This window comes from Gopherus evgoodei, chromosome 3 (genome assembly GCF_007399415.2).
Source record: "Gopherus evgoodei ecotype Sinaloan lineage chromosome 3, rGopEvg1_v1.p, whole genome shotgun sequence".
In the NCBI taxonomy this organism is placed as follows: Eukaryota; Metazoa; Chordata; order Testudines; family Testudinidae; genus Gopherus; species Gopherus evgoodei.
Window position 1 is genome coordinate 15,388,179 of NC_044324.1, and position 24,042 is coordinate 15,412,220.

The window sequence follows — 24,042 nt, forward strand, 5'->3', positions numbered from 1 at the left end:
TAGCCTTTGGATTAACAATTCAGTTGTCGTAAGTCGAGAATTGGCTTCCACCCTCCATTCTTCTTGAGGATCAAGTAGTAAGGGGAATCAAATCTCTTCCCTTGATGTTGAGGTAGATCCTTTTCTATGGCTCCCTGGAGAAGAAGGAGAGTCCACCTCCTGGTGTAGAATGTCCTTGTGAGAGTGGCCCCTGAAAAGGAACCAGGAAAGAGATCTGTGGATAGGAGTTTTGCCAGAAACTCGATGAGACAGCCTCTGTGAATAACTTCTAGTACTCATTTGTCAGTCATTAGGGTCCTCCAGTTTTTGGCAAATTGGGTACAGCAGCCTCCAAACATCTGAGATGGGGAATGAAAAGGCATCATAAAGGAATGCAGGTCTTGACAGTCTCATCTAACGAAACTCTTTGCCTGGGGGTGAGAGTACAAACTGGCAAGAGATGACGTAGAGGCTGGGTTCCTGGATCTATAAATCCTGTCTCTTATGTGGTGGATCCTGAGGACTTTGGTGATATAATGGCTGAGGAGGTGGTCTCACCTTATACCCAGTCCATATTGTTTTCTCTCAGAGGCAATAGTATAGATGCCAAGTAAGCATTGTTTTCCTTGAGTCCTTGAAGAAATGGAGAGACTCATCCGTCGTCTTGTGGAACAGATTATGTCAAAGGGCAGATCTTGAATGGTAATCTGCATCTCTCACGGGAAATCAGATGATTAAAACTAGGCGTCTCTCCTCATAACAATGACCATAGTCATCCCCCTTCAACATAGTATCTACTGCATCCACTATAACACGAAGGGAAGTTTTGGCCATCAATCTACCCTCAGTAACTAAAGCCTGGAAGCAGACATTATCCTCAGCAGGGAACTTGTCTCTAAAAATTCATAAATTTTAGATATTTGGCCAGGAGGGCCTGACAGTTCGAGAACTGGAGTTCCTAAACTGGAGGGAAATAGAAGAGAAAACTTTCTCCCCAGAAGGTTGAGCCATTTGTTTCCCTGGTCAGAGGAAGTAGCCTCAGGGTGTTGCTGCTTGGAACCCTCTGTAGCCACCTGTACCATCAAGAAGAGAGGCACTGGATGAGAGAATAAAATCTCCCTCCTCCGCGATGAAGAGAGCAGAGCAACACTTCTTGGCCCTCTTAGGAGTGGGAACACAAGAAGCAGGGGTGTGCCAAACTGGCTTTGGTGGGTCCATGATGGCCTCTTTGATGGCCACTTGACTGGGACCAGAATGCTGCAGAACTGCCAGTAATTTGTTCTGAGACACCTGGATTTCCTCAAGTTGAATCTGTAGCTTTTTTGCCACCTTGTGCATGAACTCTTGATATTGTTTAAAGTCCTTTGGCAGAGCTGGAGAAGATGGAACAACAGCCTCATCTGGCGAAGATGATGAAACTGCTCCTGTGACTGTCAGATCTGGCTCACCTTCCTCCTCCAAATATTCCAACATGACCGGTTGCAGATGGTCAGGTGATTGCAAACAGGACTCATGCACCAATGCTGGGTGTCTGGGGTAGGGCTCTCACAGTCCCTAATACTGCTAGTAGGATGGATCAATCAGCAGTGGAGGACCCCATGCCACAGGGTACCATCTGTCCGTTGGCAAACTGTGTCTGGTCAGAGAACAGAACCCTGATCTTCTAGGGCTTCTCTCTGGGGCTGCTTCCAACCAATGCCACAGAGCCTCCTGCAGTAGAGAGAGAGAGGAAAAAACCTGGAGCAGAGCCTGATGCAAGATCTGAGGCCTGAAGCCAAGGCTGTGAACCAAAGTCAGGCCATGTATTAAAATAAATGCTTACAAGTTCACTGTTCAGTACATTAATGTGGCAAAGTTGTTGCTAGTGTACTAAGCGCTAGATACTTATGTAAATATATTCCACCTAATACAGATACACCCCAATCTAGTACAAGATAAGATGGTTTGACAAAACAATGAACAAGGATGGTTTGTTCAAGATATTACGAACAAAGGGAGGTATCAAATAGATGATATAAAATATATAAGGCCGTGTGTAAATTGTGTATTCCAGTTATTTGTCTTAGCCTATAAATGTCAGGGTTCTTCACCTTAATTCTTTGTGTGGCCTAGGGAACAACAGAAACTTCTGCTGCCTACTGAGACATTTCTTGCTACTAGGCACTCATGTGCCAGCGTACCTGTAAGCAAACAGCCAGAGTGCTGAGACTGTCTCTAGGGGGAAATACACCTGCCTTTGTCACTGACCTGTGCTAGTGGTCTTTCTTTATGAATAACATCAAAGTCTTCTGAACCAGCATGCTGCACTATCTACTAATAACATTGATGCTTCAAGGACAGAAGCACTGAGCAGCCTAAACAGCATTATCGAGCCAACAACATTCCAGCCTTCAGCACTTAACGCTGGGTAGTATTATCAAGGTCTGCTGAACCAGATATCTGCTCAGAGCTGGACAGCATACTAAAAGAACACACACACACACACACACACACACACACACACACACGCGCGCGCCAATTGACAACACCTCTGACTCATCAGAAGAGAAGGTCAGATCCCGGGCTACAAAGGAACCGATGGCTGTGCCTCAAGGCTGGCAGGTGGGAGAGAAGAACAACTCTGCATCATCAGGATAGTCTCTTCTTCTTGTGTATCAACATCCCAGAACAGAGAGACTGTCCTGATAGGAGGAATGAATGTGGACAGAGTAAAGTAAAGATGTCCTCTGGGGAGATGTAATTCTCAGACCGCCCTAGAGTATGAGAAGAATCCATCAGCAGAGCCATCAGAACCAGAGCTTCCCTGGTCACAATGAAAGTCTGATCCACCCAGGGCCATGCTGCTACAGATACATCAGCTCTACAAGTGGATGGAAGCACTAGAAGCTGTTTATCCTGAGTCTTTGCCATCAGAACCAGTGTCAGAAAAAATGGTTACTCACCTTTTCGTAACTGTTGTTCTTCAAGATGTGTTGTTCACATCCATTCCAATTAGGTGTGTGTGTGTGCCGCGTGCACAGTCGTCAAAAAGTTTTTCCCCTACCAGCACCCATCAGGTCGGCTGTGGAGTCCCCTGGAGCAGCGCCTTCGTGGCGCTCAATATATGACTCTGCCGACCCAGCGCCTCCTCAGTTCCTTCTTGCCGGTTACTCCAACAGAGGGGAAGGCGAGTGAAGTTGGAATGGATAGGAGCAACACATCCTGAAGAACAACAGTTACAAGAAGGTGAGTAGCCATTTTTTCTTCTTTGAGTGATTGCTCATATCGATTCCAATTAGGTGACTCCCAAGGGGTCAGTGTTATGGAATCGCTGATTGGAGCACAGCTCTGCTAAAAGCTGCATCATCTTTGGCATGCCGGATGATGGTGTAATGAAAGGTGAACGTATGTACCAAGGATCAAGTTGCTGCCCTGCAGATTTCTTCTTTCGGGACCTGGACCAGGAACGCCACTGATGAGACCTGAGCCCTCGTGGAGTGTGCTGTAAGAGCCAGGGCTGGTATTTTGGCCAACTCGTAGCATGTGCAGATGCATGACGTGACCCAGGAAGATATTTTTGAGATGAGACCAGGAGTCCTTTCATCCAGTCCGCCACCACTATGAATAACTGGTTCAACTTCCTGAATGGTTTAGTGCGCTTGATGTAAAAGGCTAATGCTCGCCAAACATCCAGGGAGTGCAGCCGCTGCTCACAGATACTTGCATGAGACTTACGATAAAAAACAGGCAGGAAAATGTCCTGACTAGTGTGGAAGTGTGACACAACCTTAGGAAGAAACCCTTCTTGCTGATTTAACCCTCCTAGCTGATGTCATGGCGACCAGAAACGCTATCTTCCATGACAGATAGAGAATGGAGTGGCAATTCTAACTCCTCAATGGCAATTCCACCTTCTCAATGATCTGGCTTGGGGAGTCCAACTGCACCGGACTCGACAGTCCCTCTTGCAGGGCCAAAGTCGACGGTGCCAGCTCCAAAGTCTTCAGCCCTGGGTGCTCTTCTCTGGGATGCGCCCCATTGGCTGGCTCCAAAGGGGTGGGTCTCTGAGTCAGAGATCCACTCCTCCCCTGCTTCCGGTGCCGCTTCAGCGCTGAGGAATGGGACCAGTGCCAGGTTCGACCCCGCTGGTTTCTGTGCCGGGGAACGGCAATGCCGCAGGTTTCTTCCAAAAGTCCTTCTGCGGTGCCACTTCTACCACTGCCGCTGGGGCACTGTGCACCGATGAGCTTGGTGCTGGTTCTTGCTGCGCCACTGTAGGTTGCAGGCTAAGTGCCACCTCCATAAGGAGCTGCTTGAGGCAAAAGTCTCGCTCCTTTTTTGTTCTGGGGCAAAACCTTTTACAAATCCTTGTCCACTTGCTGTGCTTCCCCCAGACATTTTAAGCAAATGTCGTGGGGGTCGCCCGTTGGCATGGGCTTGTTGAATCCCTGGGATTTAGGCATGTAAGTCCCTCAAGGAGAATGCAGTCAGGGTGGAGAACTGGAACTACAATAACTAAGAACTAAACAACTACAAGATACAAACTGTCCGAATAGAAGCTAGAGAAACATGGAGAGCTTGTGAAGCAAGATGCCACAGTTCCAACGACCATCACTGGCGATAAGAAGGAACTGAGGAGGTGCTGGGTCAGCAGGGTCATATATTGAGCACCATGAAGGCATCACACTATGGGGCTCCACAGCCAACCCGACAGATACTGCTAGGGGAAAAATTTTCTGACAACTGTGCCCGCAGCACACACACACCTAATTGGAATCGATATGAGCAATCACTCAAAGGAGAACTATCAGACCCATACCCTTGCATGACATCTTCTCCTGCTCTGAAGATTTACTCGGGCGTTCTCAGCGCCCATGAGTGAAGACTTGCCTGAGTTTGATGAGGCTTGGTGAGGGATCCTTTCTCTTTGGGGCAGTTTTTGACGACAATGACTTGTCCTCTCTCTATGAGAGTGCCACTTACCCTCATAGGAAGCCACCTCCTTAAGCTTAGCAGTCTCAGCTTCTGTTCCTGAGCTCGTGGTCAAAGGGATGCTGCCTGCTTGCTGAGGCTGATGTATGGGGGGGATCCCCAGCACAGATCTGATTGTGGTCTTACTGTCTTCTCCATCAGACCATCACAAGTTATGAGGGGAAAAGAGTGGCAGATACTGCACTTGGCAGAAATTTGAGTTTACCCAGACAGCAGATGTTCCTGACTCCTAGAAAAGGAGCAAAGGCAGGACACACAGTTTCTGAACCCTGGGACCCTGAATATAATCCCAGACTTCCTAGGGGAAAATTCCCCCAGGTGGGGAAGAAAAGGGGGACTAGACTACATTATAAAATACTAAAAACTAATTACATACAGTATATTGGCAGCAATAATGCAGTAAAAAGGAGCTGAGGAAACCGAAGGTTCCAACTCAGACCATGCAGCAGTAAGAAGGAACTAGCGAGATGTCAGCCCGCACCACCCTTTATGCCCTCAAGTCAAAGCATAAGCAGAGCTACGGCATGTGTGCAGGCCAACGGACACATCCCTGAGTCCATAATATTTTACAGGCAATGGTGGCACCATCATGTGAGGAAAGATGGGATTAAGTCCACAGCCAGAAATTTATTATGTGAGTGAATGGATTTATTTTCTCCAGATTTATTTAGAACTACCAAAAATCAGAAATCTCTCTCTCTCTCTAAGGAGACCATAATAAGTATAGTGGGACAGATGTGATTTTATCCTGCAAAGTTAAGGATATTTTATCAAGGGCTTTGACGACAATTTTTGTGATGCTATATCCTTTAAACCATGTGCAAAGTGGCAAAATTAATGACTTAGCAACATTACCAAGCAGATCAATAACAGACATTAACAGATTAATTAGAATGCTTTGTTCTTAGTTTTTCACCATCAATTTCATTACTTCAGTGTAATATAAATGTCAAAATATTTACTAATATGGAATAACATTTATATAGCACAACAGCTTCTTAATAGCTCTGCAAAGCAGAAAGTTAGGAATGCTGTATCCAACAAACTGCAAGGGGATTTTCATCTCTCTACATATTTATAGTATATATCACTGCGGCATCTGAGCATCTTACAAGAAAATGAAACAGGGATTCTTTTTAGGTGGTTCACTATTCTTTTCCCAAACACCCTGTTACGCGACCTTTCCAGGACATCCAGTCAATCAGCCTTCTAGACTTGTCATTTGCTCTCAGACCTCTCCTTACTGCCATCACTTCCCTTCTTTCATTGATATGGTTGTTGATTCTCTCCATGCTTCGCTTTCCTCCACCTTTAACTCTTCTGCCCCCTTTCCCATCGCAACGTCCATCCTACCAACCTCCAAGACTTACTCACCCAGAACACCTGCATCTTTTGTCCCTGCTCTCATGCTGCAGTGTCTCTGGTGTAAATCCTGTGACCAGGCTGATTTCCTCCACTATAAATTTGTTCTCTCCTCCTCCAGTTCTGCCATCTTCCTAGCTAAATAACTGTCATCCTTCAGCTTAGTTGAATCCCATGCCCACAATCCCAGCCACCTTTGACTCATCCTCTCCCTTACTCTTCTCTTTAAACCATTCCAGTACAAGCATGCTTTAGTTTCTCCCATCTTTAAACAAACACCCTTTGATCCCACTTCCCATTCCAACTACATCCACATTTCCTTTCTCCCTTTCATTTCTAAACTCATTGAACACACTGACTACAATCGCTGTCTGGAGTAACTCTCCTCCAATTCTATTTCGGGACCTTTATAATATGGAATGAGCCTCTTGCACTCCACTGAAATAGCTCATGCCAAAATCTCTACTGACCTCTTCCTAGCCAAAGCTCAGAACCAGTACTCGATCCTCATTCTCCCTGTCCTGTTGGCTCCCTATGACACCACTGACCACGTTCCACTTCTTGAAATCCTGTCGTCTCTAGACTTCCGTGACTCTGTCCTCTCCTGGTTCTCCTCCTCGTCCTCTCATGCCCCTTCAGCATGTCCTTCAGAGGATCATCCTCTTCCCTTCCAATTTTATACAGGGTTCCGTGAGTTTCTGTCCTTGGTCCCTATCTCCTCTTCGTCTCTACCTCCTCTCCAGGTAATCTCATTTGCGAACAAAAATTCAATTACCATCTCTATGCTGATGACTCAGATCTACCTCACTATTCCATACCTGTCTCCTTCTGTCTAAACTAAAGTATCTTGGTGTCTCTCTCTAACAACTCCTCATAGATCCAGCCATCAGCTCAAGCTCAACATGACTAAAACAGAGCTCTTAATCTCCCCCCATCAAGCTCTCCTCCACCACTCTTTTTTTGATCATTGTGGACAAAAGCACCATCTTGCTGGTCATTCGGGCCCATAACCTGAATATCATCTTCAACTCAGACCTCTCTCTAGCTCCTCATATCCAGGCTATGCCTAAAGCTCGCAGATTCTTTGTGCACAATTCAGTCTTTCCTGAGATACAGCCTTTCCTATCCATCCCCACAGGTCAAACACTCATCTACACCATCATCTTGAATCTCTATTACTGCAACATCCTTTTTTCTTGCCTTGTTGAAAGCAATCTTCTCCTGCTCATATGCTTTCAGAATACTGTCCAAGAAGAAAGATCTTTACAACATCACTTTGACCAGGTCATTCCTCTCTTTGCATCCCTCCACTGGCTCCCCCTTCTCTATCACATCAGATGTAAGCTGCTTGTATTCACTTTCCAAGATCCTCGTGGCCTAGCCACAGCCAACCTATTATCTCTCATTCAGTACTGAAATGTTGGCTCCTATCTCTGAATTGCCAGTAATGCCAACCTTCATCACCCGCCTGTTTGAAAATCTAACAATCACCTTCATGTTTTCTCCCATGCTATCTGTAATGCTTGGGAGGAGCACTCCCAAACATCTACAAAGCTAACTCATATCCTCCTTTGAATCCCTCCTTAAAACTCTGCTTTGTCATGATGCCTATAAAAAACTTGCGAATGGGTAGGTTGGTGTACTGAGACCACAATCTACCATGTTGACCAATATCATCTCACTGTTTCCGTGTACTCCCACCTGTTTCTTGGCCTATACTTAGAAGGTAAGCTCTTTGGGGAAGAAACTCATGTTGTTCTGTGTTTGCACCGCGCCTACCACAGTAGGGTCCTGGTCCATGATTAGAGTTCTTGGGCACTACCGTAATATTAATAAATAATACTGCCCAAGTTGGAATGTGGCCAGGATACCATGCTCAACACTCCTACATTTGAGAAAGTCATCATGTGATTTTCATGATCATTAAAGGGTCAGGATCACTAATTTTACATCTTATCCAGAAGACAGCAAAATGTTGCAGGAAAGCACCCCATACTAGGGTTCACTAGTTCTGTGCTGCGAGAGAAGAATGCAACCTACTGAATCACCAACATTAATTTCTGTAGCACCTACTACATAACTTTGAAGTGCAAATGTACTCTGTAAAGTAGCTATAAAAATACCATTGTTGGCTTCCAAAATTCGTGGGATTCAGTAATTTCCATATCAAGTGTGGTTTATCCACAGTTATAAAGCACATGGGGGTAGGGGAATTTGTAACTGATAGCCCCACACACCGAGTCAGACACCTGACAGTCAGGTGCATTCTCTCTTTCCAACGTGTCACAACTATTAATAGAAAGAGTCAGTGGGTCAAAAGTCTGGTTCACAGTGACACCTGTGCAATCCTGCGCCCTCCACATTACCCCTCTGTGACACCTGTGGCACTTCACTGCCTTCAGTGACTTTGTACAAGTGTAACTGAGTAGAAATGAGTAGTGTTGTTGTGGATATTTTGGTCCCAGAATATTAGAGAAACAAGATGGGTAAGGTAATCTCTTTTATTGAACCAGCTTCTGTTGGTGAAAGAGACAAGCTTTCAAGCTTACCCTGAGTACACAGAGTACCTCTCTCAGACCTAAAGAAAAGCTCTGTGTAACCTCAAAAGCATGTCTCTTTGACCAACAGAAGTTGGTTGACTAAAAGATATTATCTCCCCCACTCCATCTCTAGAATTTAGTAAGCATTTCTGCTGAGGATGCAAAGGGAAGAATAGACTGCAGCTCACTCAGCTGTAGCTCGGTGTAGTGGGGCGGCTGCCCCACTCCCTGAGAGTGTGGGCTGCAGCAGGCCAGTGTGCCTGCGCAGACAGGCAGCCAATTAGAGAAGGGCTTATTGGGAGCCAATCAGAGTCAAGACTGGAGACAGCCAATCAGGGCTCAACTTGGCCCTATATAAAGGCTGCCCAGGAAGGAAGCAGGCAGGCTGTCTCAGGCCTTTGACAGGGGAAGGTCAGTCTCCAGAGCTGGGAGACCAGCACCGCAGACAGTGCAGTACTGGCCAGGCTTGGGAAGCAGAAGGGAGCTCTAGCCCGTAGCCTGCCAGGCTGCAGGCCCTGAAGGGAAGGGCCTAGCGGGTGCAAGGGGCTATAGGGGAAGCGTCCCAGGGAAGTGGACAGACGAGGGGAGAGGAGGAGGACAGCAAGGCTGCCGCCAGAGGGTCCCTGGGCTGGGACCCAGAGGGTGGGCCTGAATCCCCCCTTCCCCCTTGTAGTATACCCAGCCATCGGCTGTGGGGAGCAGCCATCACAGACTATGCCAGATCTCTGACAAGAGGGATTAGACTTCAGAGATATGGTTGGACATCGTGGCTCAGGCGTAGAAAGAGTGCTGATCAACCCACCCCCTGGAAGCAGGTGTGGATGGACTGAGGGGCACTGCCGGAGGGCAGTGGTGCTGAAGAGGACGTCGCAAGCTCATGAGTGACGTAGACTCAGACGCCAACCAAGGGCGAGACAATGGGCAGGACACCACCAGGAGAGGGCACTCCACTGGACTGAGCTAATTCCTGGAGACAACCAGGAGGCAGCGCTGCGGAGGAGAGTCCCAACCTTGTCACACTGGGTTAACTCTGCAAGACTAACAGGAGTGAAAAATAATAAAATAAAGAGAAATTTCTTACATGATCATTTTCTCTGTTACAAGCTTTGCTCTTCATAACAAATGGAGAATGCCTCACACCTGTGGAATCTGGAGGTGGTCCAACATTGCTGTAGGCTCATGGAGGAATCCCCACCCTTCCCCTCAGGCCACCAGAAGAGTTCTTCCAAAGCTTCCTGAAGCCACCTGCAACAACACTGGACTGCCTCTGAATTCCACAAGAGAGGCACTATTCACTTGATCCTCTTGTTATGAATGAAGAGAGAAGCTGTGCAGCAAAAAAACATTACTAATTGTAACTTCTAGTTCTACTCTGCAAGGACCCACCCTGAACACCACCTCCCTCTCCACAGCATTCACATCCTTCAAATACTTTTAGAGTATTACGTATTCCCTCTGCTGTCCCTAATCTAAGTTACATACACTTAGGTTTTTAAATCTTACCCTGACAGTCAGGTTATTACCGACCTTGGCACAAAAAGCAGGAATGTGCTAATAAAGTTCGCGGATGACACGAAGCTGGGGGGTATTGCTAACAAGGAGAAGGACCGGGATATCATACAGGAAGATCTGGACAACCTTGTAAACTGGAGTAATAGTAAAAGAATGAAATTTAATAGTGAAAAGTGCAAGGTCATGCACTTAGGGATTAATAATAAGAACTTTAGATATAGATTGGGGACGTATCAGTTGGAAGCAACAGAGGAGGAGAAGGACCTTGGGATATTGGTAGATCACAGGATGACTATGAGCCGCCAATGTGATATGGCCGTTAAAAAAGCTAATGCGGTTTTAGGATGTATTAGGCGAGGTATTTCCAGCAAAGATAAGGAGGTGTTAGTACCGTTATATAAGGCGCTGGTGAGACCCCACCTGGAATACTGTGTGCAGTTCTGGTCTCCCATGTTTAAGAAGGATGTATTCAAACTGGAACAGGTTCAGAGACGGGCTACTAGGATGATCTGAGGAATGGAAAACCTGTCATATGAAAGGAGACTCAAAGAGCTTGCTTGTTTAGTCTAGCCAAAAGAAGGCTGAGGGGGGATATGCTTGCTCTTTATAAATATAGCAGAAGGATTAATATTAGGGAGGGAGAGGAATTATTTAAGCTTAGTACCAATGTAGACACAAGAACGAATGGGTATGAACTGGACACTAGGAAGTTTAGACTTGAAATCAGACAAAGGTTTCTAACCATTAGAGGAGTGAAGTTCTGGAACAGCCTTCCAAGGGGAGTAGTGGGGGCAAAAGACATATCTGGCTTTAAAGATTACGCTTGATAAATTTATGGAAGGGATGGTATGATGGGAGAGCCTAATTTTGGCAATTGATCTTTGATTATCGCCAGATAAGTATGCCCAGTGGTTGGTGATGGGATGTTGGATGGGATGGGATCTGAGTTACTGCAGAGAATTCTTTCCTGAGTGCTGGCTGGTGAGTCTTTCCCACAGGCTCAGGGTTTAGCTGATCGCCATATTTGGGGTCGAGAAGGAATTTTCCTCCAGGGCAGATTGGCAGAGGCCTTGGAGGTTCTTCGCCTTCCCCTGCAGCGTGGGGCATGGGTCACTTGCTGGTGGATTCTCTGCAGCTTCAGGTCTTCAGACCACAATTTGAAGACTTCAATAACTCAGGCATAGGTTAGGGGTTTGTTATAGAAGTGGATGGGTAGGGTTCTGTGGCCTGCTTTGTGCAGGGGGTCGGACTGGATGATCACATTGGTCCCTTCTGACCCTAGAATCTATGAATCTAGGTTCTCAACCATCTAAAACTCATTTTTATCACTTATGTGAATTCGCTCCAGCTTGTTACTTTCCGGTAATGACATGACCAGAACTGAACCCAGGACTGCAAATGTAACTTCACTAGTGATTTAGAGAGGGACCACTGCTCCTCCTTACTCTGCAGCACGACACAGTGCACAGCAAATTGGCTGAGTTCACAATCATCTTAAGTCCCTTTCAGAACTACCAGAAAATGTGGTCTAGTGGTGACAGCAAAAGAGTCTGTGTCAGGAATTTTGGGTTATACTTCCAACTCCGCCAATGACTTCATCTGTGCCTTTGTGTTAGTTTTTTAACTTCTGGACCTCAGTGGGTATGTCTACACAGCAATTACACACTCGCGGGGCTTGGGCTGAGGGGCTGTTTCATTGCTGTGTAGACTTCCGATGTGGGACTGGAGCCTAGGTTCTGGGAGCCTCCCACCTCGAAGGCTCCTACAGCCTGGGCTCCAGCCCAAGCCTGGAAGTCTACACAGCAACCAAACAGCCTCGCAGCCTCAGCCCTGCGAGCCCAAGTCAGCTGGCATAGGCCAGACACAGGTTTATTGCTGTATAGACATACACAGTGTGTCTGCTTGTAAAATGGAAATATTACTGAATAAATGTTTATGGAGTGCTCAAAGATCCATGGACAAAACATGCTATAAAAAACAAAGTAGTATTAGCATTTCCATATTTCTCTCCAATATCATATGGATGCATTTCGGATTACTTCTGGCTAGATGTGTTTGCTTGTAACTTTCCAAGTAGAACCACATTTAATTTTCTACCTTTATTTCTGACCTGAATCTTCCGATCAATTATTTGCTTTTAAGGCAAGAAGGAACCATTATGCTCATCTCTGCTGACCTCCTGCATAAAAAACTATAGAATTTCACCCAGTGATTCCTGTATCAAATTCACATATTGTGGTTGAGCTAGAGCCTCTCTTTTAGAAAGAGACATCCATTCTTGATTTAAAGAATTCAAGTGATGAAGAATCTATCACATACCTAAGTAAGCTGTTCCAATGGTTAATTACTTTCTCTGTTTAAAACCTGCATATCTTTTAAGCCTGAATTTATTTATTTTACTGGCTCTTATTATGCTTGTCTGCAAAATTAAAAAGCCCTCTGCTAGCAGAATTCTCCTCCCATGCAGGTACTTATAGACTGATCAAATCACCTCAATCTTCTCTTGGATAAACTGAATTGACTGATTTTCTTTAGTCTCCTACTGAAAGGCAGGTTTTCTAGATGTCAAAATCATTCTTGTAGCTCTTTTCTGAACCCTTTCCAATTCAGCAACATCCTTTTTGAAATGTTGACACTACAGTTGGACACAGTATTCCAGGAACAGTAATTGCAGCTCTTCCATACTTCTGTTCAATGTTCTGCTGTTTATACAGCCAATATATTTGTTCTCTTAGCTGCAACACTGGGAGTTTATGCTCAGTTGGTTATGCACCATGACCACTAAGTCATTATTCTGAGTCACGGCTTTCCAAAAATTCAGTTCACCCCATCCTATAAGTGTGACCTAATATTCTTTGTGCCTAGATGTATGACTTTGCATTTGGTTGTATTAAAACATATGTTATTCAAGTAAACCCAGTTTTCCATGTGATTCAGATTGCTGTTTCCATCATTATTTACTACTCTGCCAATTTGTGTCACCTGCTAACTTCACCAGCAGTGATTTTATATTTTCTTTCAAATCTTTGATGAAGATACTGAAGAGCACTGGGGCCAAGAAGAAACTCTATATGTTCTGTACATACATACTATTGTGTAACAGCTTCCTAGACAAGATGCTTTTGCCTCCAATAAAGCATCCAATAAATATACAATTTTAAATACAAAGAAAGAAAACCACCTTGCAAAAAAGTAAAAGCCTTAATTAATATCAGAAAGGCAACATTGTGTTTCACCTTCCACAGCAACCTTAGTGATTCAGTTTTTCACAAGGAAGGGAGAACATTTTCTGGATGACGTATTTCAACAAATCTGTCTCCTCACCTGAATTTTAAAGGTACACATCCTTAAGAAGAAAGTCTCGTCTGTAAAATAACCACTAGCAAAGCCACGAAACAGAAGCAGTGTTAGATCCACTAAGGCAAAACAAAAGCAGGGTTATTTTAAGCTATACTTACAACAAACTGGTCAACATCTCTTTCAAGCCCCATGTTCGGCAAATCAGGCATCATGTGCGCCACCACTTTAAACCCTGCATCCTTGGCTAAGTGAAATGACTCACACACAGCCTTCACAGTGTGTCCCCTGGAAAGAAAAATTATTAGTTAAAAAACCTACACACCTTTACAAAATGCAATCTTTCCGGTGTGGAATTCACTCCATCTAGATATCCATCTTAGCCCTCACCCTCACTTTCAACCACCACCTAAAAAAATGCACCTCCATCACCAAAGAACTGTCCCCCTTATATTTAGGGCCTTTTCTTTTCTCTCTACCACATAAGATTCCCCTCATTTGTGTGTGTGTGACTGGTTTTATGACTGTGGTTTACTTTATTAGTAAAATACTGTGATGTTTTTATAAATCTGTTCTATGGTGAAATTATCTGGCACTTTGAATAGGTTGGGGGGAGGCAACAGAGTCATTTCATAAATAAAAATTATTTCCTTATTAGAGGAGGGATCTGAGTTGCATCAATAACTCAACTACTTGATGCCTGGACTTATATTTGAATATTCTTCTGCCTTGCAGCAACTGGAAACACTCAAACAGCCCCACTAATGACTCACACTACAAAATGGAAAAGTAATTTCCAAACATTTAGCCTGAATGGTTGTAATCTGACATTTAGCTACAAGCAAAATATGAACATTCAAAACAAAAATCCACCCCTACATGTTAAATGAAGAATGAATGTAAACCAGAGCCATATTAGGAGAGACTAGCGTGATCATCAATCAGCTCAAAAAAACAGACTTCAATTAATTGTTTTAGAGAGCTAAAGGGATATTCTAAAACACAGGAGTTGTGGGAGGGGGATGTCTGCATGAGCGGACTACAATAGAGCACAGAACCTTTTAGGCATATTGCAAGCATCTTCAAAAGTGCCAAAACCTTTAAAAATCTAATCTTAAAAAGGATTCCTTTTGTATAAGAGAGACAGCTACCTACTACCTTCCTCTTCTTCAGGGCCGGCAACAGAAACTCCATTTGCAGTTTCACTGGCAAACTTTCAAAACAATAGTGACATGCAATTTAGAGATGCTGCAAAAAATCATTTCATCTGATGGACAAAACTGGATGGGAACTAAAAAGAGATCACAGAGGTGGATAACGGGGATACTGACTTTGAAAGATCCATCTCTGAATAGGCACAACAGCTGTGAAAGAGTCTGTAGAAAAACAGGGATAAGTGGGCTTGATAAGCTTGAAGACTGTGGCAGAAATCAGAATTAATGAATATATCTAAGCTAAGAATCAGGTGACTTGGCTACCATATTTTTAGTACAGTACGTTGCTATTTACCTTTGTAAAGCTCTTTGACATCTAAGATTGAAAGTGCTATATAAGGATTAGTTATTTAGTTTACTTGACTGCTTGGTTTGCTCGACAGGCTAAAGTTATTCTTGAACATTACAGCTTTGCTCATCTGTTCAGGCACTGAATCTGGTACTCATGCAGCAAAGAGATTCTGTACCTTCATGCATCAGACACAATAAGACTAATCTTTGGGGGAGAACTGGCTTCAGACTCAAATGTCAAGTCTCCATAAGAAAATGTCTGACATTTTCAATTACTGCACAATTGTCACCTCTAAGTTTGGTAAAAGGTAGTTTTTTTAAGCCAATTTCCATATTCCCATTTCTCTTTAATTACTTATGCTATTGGTTTATTAAAAATCTTAGGTAAGTAACTGGTGTCTGTGATGAGGATGAAGGTAAGCTTTATATAAATCTCCAAAAAAATAAGTGTTCTGAAGTTAACAAGATCCCTAGTTCTACAACAGTATGAAGCATATTTCTCCCCCAGCAGATTATAAGAATATGACCTGTAACATTCCAGGCGCTTTGGCAGTGATTTTGTCATCACTGGTCCAGGGCCACAAAGAAGTTGTCATGAAGTTCTTACTTGTACACTTCCCAGCCTCTGAAAGTACTGTATATGTAAAATGATCCAGGTTTAAATTCTGGCTATAAAATAGACTGCAATGAGTGTTGATTATAAACAAAGTACTTGACCTGCCTCACACTCTGTGCCAAGTGCACCGTCTCTTCTTTATAATCCTTCAGGAATGACCACCATGACCTTATGCCATGCTTCCTGCACATATGGTACCTCTTCAGATTATTTTGTACATATTTTAATGTACCATGTACCTACTCAATTCTTTGGATTGTAAATTTCTCAGGACAACGACTCTGATGTTTGTCTGGGCACATCCTACTTACTTTACAAGCTTGTAGAGCTATAAAGACAGTACCCAGCACTATAAAATACTTATGGAACAGGAACATCAGTATAAAATTGTACAGAATTAGGCTGGCACTCTGAAGTATTTGTTCCCAGGCATCTTATAAAGTACTCCACAAGACAAACAATAAGCAGTCACATTGAGCTTTACTCTGAAATATTCTTCTCACCTGTTGGTATCTCTGGCCACGTCCTCGTAGACACTTTGCACTCCAATCTCCAACCTTGTGCAGCCATATGACAGCATGTCACTCAGGTGCCGCTTCAAGCAGTAATCAGGCCTGGTCTCTATTGTGATCCCAACACACTTTGTGAGGCTTCTTTCTGAGTACCTGTGAACAAAAACAAGCTTCTTGTTACGATCACAAATCAGTCACAGACTGTTCAAAACAGTCCAAAGATTTCCAGGTGTCAACTTTTTACAATTTCCTCTTCAACGAAATCTAGGAAAACTATAGCCTGGCAATCAGAATGGACCCAACACTGTTACAATGTGAATACACATAGTTGTGTACATCTACAATAAAAGTTTTACTCATTTTTTAACATTAAAGAAAGTGGAATATGCCTGGCTCACAAGGTTCTTTCAAACAATACTTGTTGGGAAGAGGAAGATATCCCCTGAACTGATCAAGCCCTTTTGTGCTAGCAGCAGTCAGAGGTGGGGCCTATATAAGAAGGGAAAGTCAAAATGGGAAATAAAAAGGTGAGCTGCGTTACATCACAACAGCCAGTCTGACATACCCAGCTAATACTTCTATTCAGGTAATTGAGGTGCATGTTTCTCCAAATTCTACAAAATTTTAGTTTAGATAAAGCTCTGTATAATCCACTCGTTTCCCGTTCCCAAGGAGTCAGGTTGAGTCCAAGAGGCAGTAATGCCGAGTGCAAGAACATGACTGGGACCTGGTCTACACTATGTGTTTAAACCGATTTTAGCAGCATTAAACCAATTTAACGCCTCACCCGTCCACACAACAAGGCCCTTTATATTGATATAAAGGGCTCTTTAAACTGGTTTCTGTACTCCTCCCCGACAAGAGGAGTAGCGCAGAAAATCGGTATTACCATATCGGATTAGGGTTAGTGTGGCAGCAAATCGACAATATTGGCCTCCGGGCAGTATCCCACAGTGCACCATTGTGATCACTCTGGACAGTAATCTGAACTTCGATGCAGTGGCCAGGTAGACAGGAAAAGCCCCACAAACTTTTGAATTGCATTTCCTGTTTGCCCAGCGTGGAGCTGTGATCAGCACGGGTGGCGATGCAGTCCCAAATCCAAAAAGAGCTCCAGCATGTACCATGCGGGAGATACTGGATCTGATCGCTGTATGGGGAGACAAATCTGTTCTATCAGAGCTCCGTTACACAAGACAAAATGCCAAAACATTTGAAAAAAATCTCCAGGCTATGATACAGAGTCCACAGCACAGTGCTGCGTGACAAGCATAACGGAAAGCCAAAGAATCAAATGGATGCTCATGGAGGGAGGGAGGGAGGGAGGGGGTACTGAGGACTCCAGCTATCCCACAGTCCCCAGCAGTCTCCGAAAAGTATTTGCATTCTTGGCTGAGCTCCCAGTGCCTGTAGGGTCAAATACATTGTCCAGGGTGGTTCAGGGTATAGCTCGTTAATTTACTTCCCTCACCCCCCCGTGAAAGAAAAGGGAAAAAAATCATTTCTTGACTTTTTTCAATGTCACCGTATGTCTACTGCATGCTGTTGGTAGACACGGTGCAGCGGCAGTGAACAGCAGCATCCTCTCCCTTCCCTTCCCTTCCCCGCTGGCAGACGGTACCGTACAAAAGGACTGATAGCCGTCCTTGTCATCATCCCATGAGTGCTCCTGGCTGGCCTCAGGTGAGGTCGGCCGGGGGCACCTGGGTAAAAATAGGAATGACTCCCGGTCATTCCCAGTAGATGGTACAGAATGGCTGGTAACCATCTTCATCATAGCAACTGGGGGCTGAGCTCCATCAGCCCCCTCCCTTTCCTGTGTAAAGAAAAGATTCTGTCCTGCCTGGACTATCATAGCAGCGGGATGCTGGGCTCCTCTCCCTCGCACCGTTTAATGTTCTGCCTGGACTATTATAGCAGCTGGAGGCTGCCTCCCCCTCATTTTATCTCACTAACAAGTCAGTGTTGCTTATTCCTGCATTCTTTATTACTTCATCATACAAATGGGGGGACACTGCAACGGCAGCCCAGGAAGGTTGGGGGAGCAGAGAAGCAAAGGGTGGGGTTGTTGCAGGGTCACCCCCCGTGAATGGCATGTAGCTCATCATTTCTGCAGGATTTGACATGGAGCGGCTGTGCTCTCTGGTACACTGGTTCTGTAGTACACTTGCCCCACATTCTAGGCAGGACTGACTCTTTTTAGATACCATAAAGGAGGGATTGACTCGAGGAGTCATTCCCATTTTTGTCTCTGTGCCCCTGGCCGACCTCAGCCAGGGGCACCCATGACAGCAGCAGATGGTACAGAATGACTGATAACCATCATCTCATCGCCAATTTACAATGGCATGGCAGACGGTACAGAACAACTGATAACCATCTCTGCTGTCTTGCAAAGGCAAATGAATGCTGCTGTGTAGCGCTGCAGTATCTCGTCTGTTAGCAACATCCAGTAGACATACGGTGACAGTAAAAAAAAGCTGAACGGGCTCCATGGTTGCCGTGCTATGGGTCTCCCAGGGCAATCCAGGGAAAAAGGGCGCGAAATGATTGTCTGCCTTTGCTTTCACAGAGGAAGAAATGACTGACGACATTTACCCAGAATCACCCGCAACACTGTTTTTGCACCATCATGCATTGGAGTCTCAACCCAGAATTCCAATGGGTGGGGGAGACTGCGGGAACTATGGGACAGCTACAGGATAGCTACCCACAGTGCAACACTCCAGAAATCGATGCTAGCCTCGGACCATGGATGCACACCACCGAATTAATGTGCTTAGTGTGGCCATGTGCACTCGACTTCATACAATCTATTTTACAAAACCAGTTTATGTAAAATCGGAATAATCTCGTAGTGTAGACATACCCTTAGAATAGATTTAGCCAGTGTGTTTTGAAAAGGCCAGATACTTGTAGGCAGTCTATGCAAAAATCCACAGAGCATGTCTCCTCCTAGAGTTGAGTAACGCTCTGAGCTTCATTTATGTCTGACATTTCAACTCTTTTTCTTTATGGGACTAGATGCACAACACAGACTAACTGACATACGGTGTTACGAAAACCCTCCAACAAGAGAATAATATTCAGTAAGTTACTGCAAATATTAATTCAGTGATTGGGGCACAGGATAAAAATAAAAGTAATATTACTATTGATACTTGGATAAAAACTGTCAGACATTAGAAAAAGAGTGGGTTTTTAAAAGACAACATGAAATGTATTCTGATTTGTAAGACAAAGAAAAAATCTTGGCCTTGTTTACGAATAACTAATCGTCCCATATCAGAGGGCATATATGCATATTAAGGAATAAGCCACCTTCAGTATTGTGTAAAAATATAAAGAGAGGAGGAGAAAAGAAACAAAAATAATTATTTTTTTCTCTTGAAGCAAATTAATAGCAAAGTTATGAAATGCTGAATATAATGAACACCAGAAGATCCTTAACTACCAGCGGTTACAAAAATACTGTTATGATTCCAGTGCAGCATGATAGCTAATGTAACTGTCTTGCTTAACTCCTTGTGTGCTGTAAACAAAAAGTGTGGCTGAGTTAAAATAGTGAAATAAAAATGAAATGGATATTATAGTATCAAAGAGGGGAACTCAAGGGATTAAAACCAGGGAGATGCTTAATACAGCAGTTTCAGGATTCATAACTAGCAATGCCTACATCAGAATATTGAATATCAACACACCTTTCAAATCATTTGGTTAGCTCCCCCTCCCCTAATTTACCCCCTAATTTCCAAGATCCCTCCCAGAACAGTATCACCATTCTTCTGGAAAACAACTAGCTGAATTTTTCTGGTCATTGTCAGTTTCCACTGGCTGGAATCTTACGCTACAAATGCCAGCCCTTGCGAATTCACAAACAACTGGAAGGACTAAAATCATACTTTTCCCACAAACCTCTCTGGGACTGGACATATTTTATGTCCAAAAGGAATGAAAGGCAGCGACAACATACATGGAAGGAAAGGACTAATACTGGTCAGTGTCTGTGCTCTATGTTTAGTAGCTTTCTATTTCTACAATTGAATTATGCTCATCAGCCACGCATCTGGCTACAATGTCTCTTGTGTATATATAAGTATCTATTCTATGAAGATTTTAAAAAACAAACAAACAAAAACCACAGTGCTCATACCGAGCAGGCCATTTTAAAACAAGAATCATTCATTGATACTGCAGTTTTTATTTGTTAATTTGCAAGGAGAAACAGAAGGCAGAAGTATATCCACTCAGCATTCTACTGCAAATGGTTCTGGTAAAAAAATCTTGCTCGTTATTCCCTGAAACATACAGATGCAAGAGAAATAAGAATGCTAGAGAGAGAAGAGGTTTTTCTCCTCCCATTAAGGTGAGAAATAAAAGTAAGAAAACAGGATATTTTAGCATCACTCCTGTTTGCAAAAGGATAAATCTATTTCACTTTGAACTTAACATTTAATTAAAGAGCGTTACAAAACTTGTAAAGTTATAAAGGGAAATGGACATCTTTACAGCCACTTACAAAGCTGCTGAGATCTCCCCTCAATCAACCTCACTGTCTCCCTTTTAAGCTAATAGATATCTTTAATTCATCAACTACTTCCTAGAACTGCTATATTGAAAAAGTACAGCACTGGTTGACAGACAGTAGCATCAGAGCGTCAAGCGCTAAGTAATTTTACAGCCAATAACATTTGTAGTTATATGTACCAAGAGAGAGGTAATCAAATCCCAAGCATCATATTATAGGCTGATCTGGTGTATTGTGCTTTACTTTGTCTTCCTTAAAAAGATCAGGTATAAGCGACTGCCAAAGGCATGACAGTGACTTGATGGAACACTGGTCTAATCTGGTATGGTAAATTCTACAGCAGATGGAAGTGTCTGCCATGCCTCCAATATATTGTGAGCTGCCATAAATAAAGAGTAGAGGGAAATATCTTTTCAACCCTGCAAACACAGACAGAAGATTACTAAGTTTCAAAATACGCAGAAAAACAATGAAACCTCAGATAATCATGGGAGGATAAATTAATACAAGAAAGGTTGATGCATTAATATTACGCCAGACACGTCAGAAGTGATCAAAAACAGAAAATAAGATGACAGAGACTCACACTAGGAACTACAAAAGATTCTAATGTAATGGAAACCAAACACATCTACCGGAAGAATGAACATTGTTTAAAGTCATCCTACACTTATATATCCCTTTTACTGTATGGAAGGTGTTGCTAAAGGACACCATTAACTTGAAGAATTACACTTCTCACTGAAAGTTCTGCACCCACGAGTTAACTGCAATATAAAACTGTAGGCCTAACTTGCCATGAGTAATTTGACATAAGACAGACCTCATTTCCGAGTAAGCATGATTGGGAAAGTGAATGGAAGACTAAGTTGTAAATAAGTGTGTAACAAGCATTATTCTGGAATCAGTCTAGCTAAGGTAAGCAGAAACACCTTTGTACTAGGGATAATGGACAAAATAAACCTGGAATGTAGAGATCAGTTTATACGTGAACAGCACATGGATAGAGCATGCTGTACAGGGATTGGTTCCTTAGACATAAATAAGTAAGTCATGAAGCACATGATGCAACATATAATCAGGAATGCAGATGTTAGTAAACATGTATGTAAGGAAAAGTTCTGCTGTGTAATTTTAGATTTGTGATGTACCTTGCATCCAGCCCATGTTTGAGCCTGGCCAGCTTCACCATAGGGTTGCTGTATGCCAAATAAAGGTATCCGAGTCACGAATTCTGGAGTCTTGAGTTTTTGAGAACCAAGTGGAAAAGGGTTCCATGGGATGCCAACAAAAACATGTACTGTGGAGTACAGAAACCCTTATAAAAGAACAGGTAAGGAATGAGGGGAAAAAAATTAGGACATATTGTCTTAATGGTTCTCTATCAGATACTGGATTTTTTTTAAATTAGTCAATATTAAAAAAGCCAAGTTGGCAGTGTTTCTATTTCAAAGTACAGTCAATGCATCACAGCATTCACCTAGCCAGTAATCATGAGAAAGAAAGGATGGTCAGATTTATGCTCTGTGGTAAGGAGTTTCCTTCCTGATAGAAGAATAAATAGAAACCTTGACCATTCTAGGAGCCCACTACTGCTTTGCTATTCAGTTTATGCAAGAGAAGGTTAAAAGGTGACCTGATCTTTGGTCCATATATACCTACACAGGGAAACGATTTGATAGCAAGAGGACTCTAATTTAGCAGACAAAGACAGAACAAGATCCAACGGCTGGAAGCCGAAACTAGACAACTTCAAATGTCTAATTAACAATTTTGTAACAATGAGGTTAAGTGACCATTGGAAACAGTTATTAATAGATAAGGCCAGAAGGGACCACTGATCACCTGATCTGACCTCCTACATTAATACAGGTCATAAGATTTCACTGACTTAATTCCTGATGAAACCAGAGCACATCTTTTAGAAAAAGTATCTAATCTAGATTTAAGGATATCCAGTGATGGAGAATCTACCATGACTCCTGGTAAATTGTTCCAATGGTTAATTACTCTCAGTTAAAAAAAATTTACACCTTACTTCCAGTCTGAATTTGTCTAGCTTCAACTTCCAGCCATTGGATTGTATTCTACCCTTCTCTGCTAGGCTGAAGAGTCATCTTATCAGATTTCTGTTCCTCATGTAGATACTTACAGACTGCGATCAAGTCACCATCTAACCTTTTCTCTGATAACCTAAATGGATCGAGTTCCTTGAGTCTTCCACTATAAGACATGTTTTCTAACCCTTTAATCCTTTTCGTGGCTCTTCAAATCCTCCCAGATTTATCAGCATCCTTCTTGAATTGTGTAAAGAATATGGTATTCCAGCAGCGGGGGCACCAGTACCAAATACAGAAGTAAAATAACCTCTTTACTCCTACTCAAGAGTCCGCTGTTTATGCATCTAAGGATCACAGCCCTTTTGGCGACAGCACTGCACTAGGAACTGGTGTTCGGCTGGTTATCCACCATCAACCCCGCTGCCTTTTCCCAGGCTAGAGTCCTCCATCCGACAAACATAGCCAGCATTCCTTATTCCTAGGTGTGTGACTTCTTAAAAGATATGCTCTAACCAATCAAAAGTTATGGACTTGATGCAAAAATCACTAGGTGAAATTCTACATCCTGTGTTATGCAGATCTCAGCAGTCCTGTAACAGGGTTGAGATGCATATGCACAACCGAGTGTGCCTGTTATGTCCCTTAGGACCTTAAAACTTGAAGTTGTACTTGAAGGTCAAAAGTTTCCTCTTAATCATGAATCCCTACAGGAAGCTGCATATTATGCTTCCTGTTTCTTAGGCAAGCAGGGTCAGGGAAAGGGCTCTCTGCTTCTGTCAGGCAGAAGGCATGAAAGGGAGGTATTTACAGAGAACAGGAACCAGAACAGCGTGATCCCATGGAATAAGGGCTGTAACGACTGTGACAACTGGAAACAAGGGCTGAGAGAAATGCCTGAGGTTCAGTGAGACAGTTGCTTTGTTTTGCATCTTTGCTTTTTAGTTAAAAAAAAAAAAAAAAAAAAAAAAAGGCAGCCCTGAGAAAGAAAGTAACTGGATCTGCACAGTTGTTTGGAGTATTTCACCTTCCCCAACCACTGGATCAACCTAGCAGTTTTAAAAGTCCCTACTGGCATTAAAAATGTATTAGAGTTTATGGGTCAGTGTTTCCCAATCTGATGTACTCAGTTTGTTTTTGTAAATTCAGTCAGGACTCAGAGT

The 24,042-nt window shown here is 43.3% G+C and overlaps 1 protein-coding gene across 1 annotated transcript in view; it reads right to left on the reverse strand.

The window, feature by feature from the left end:
* ELP3 (elongator acetyltransferase complex subunit 3) overlaps positions 1 to 24,042 on the reverse strand; it is a 178,674-nt gene that overhangs the window by 91,075 nt on the left and 63,557 nt on the right. The window contains exons 8-9 of the mRNA XM_030555159.1: positions 16,286 to 16,447; positions 13,823 to 13,949 (exon numbers count right to left, since the gene is read on the reverse strand). Coding sequence (XP_030411019.1) covers positions 13,823 to 13,949; positions 16,286 to 16,447 — 289 coding nt within the window. The remainder of the gene's footprint in view (positions 1 to 13,822; positions 13,950 to 16,285; positions 16,448 to 24,042) is intronic.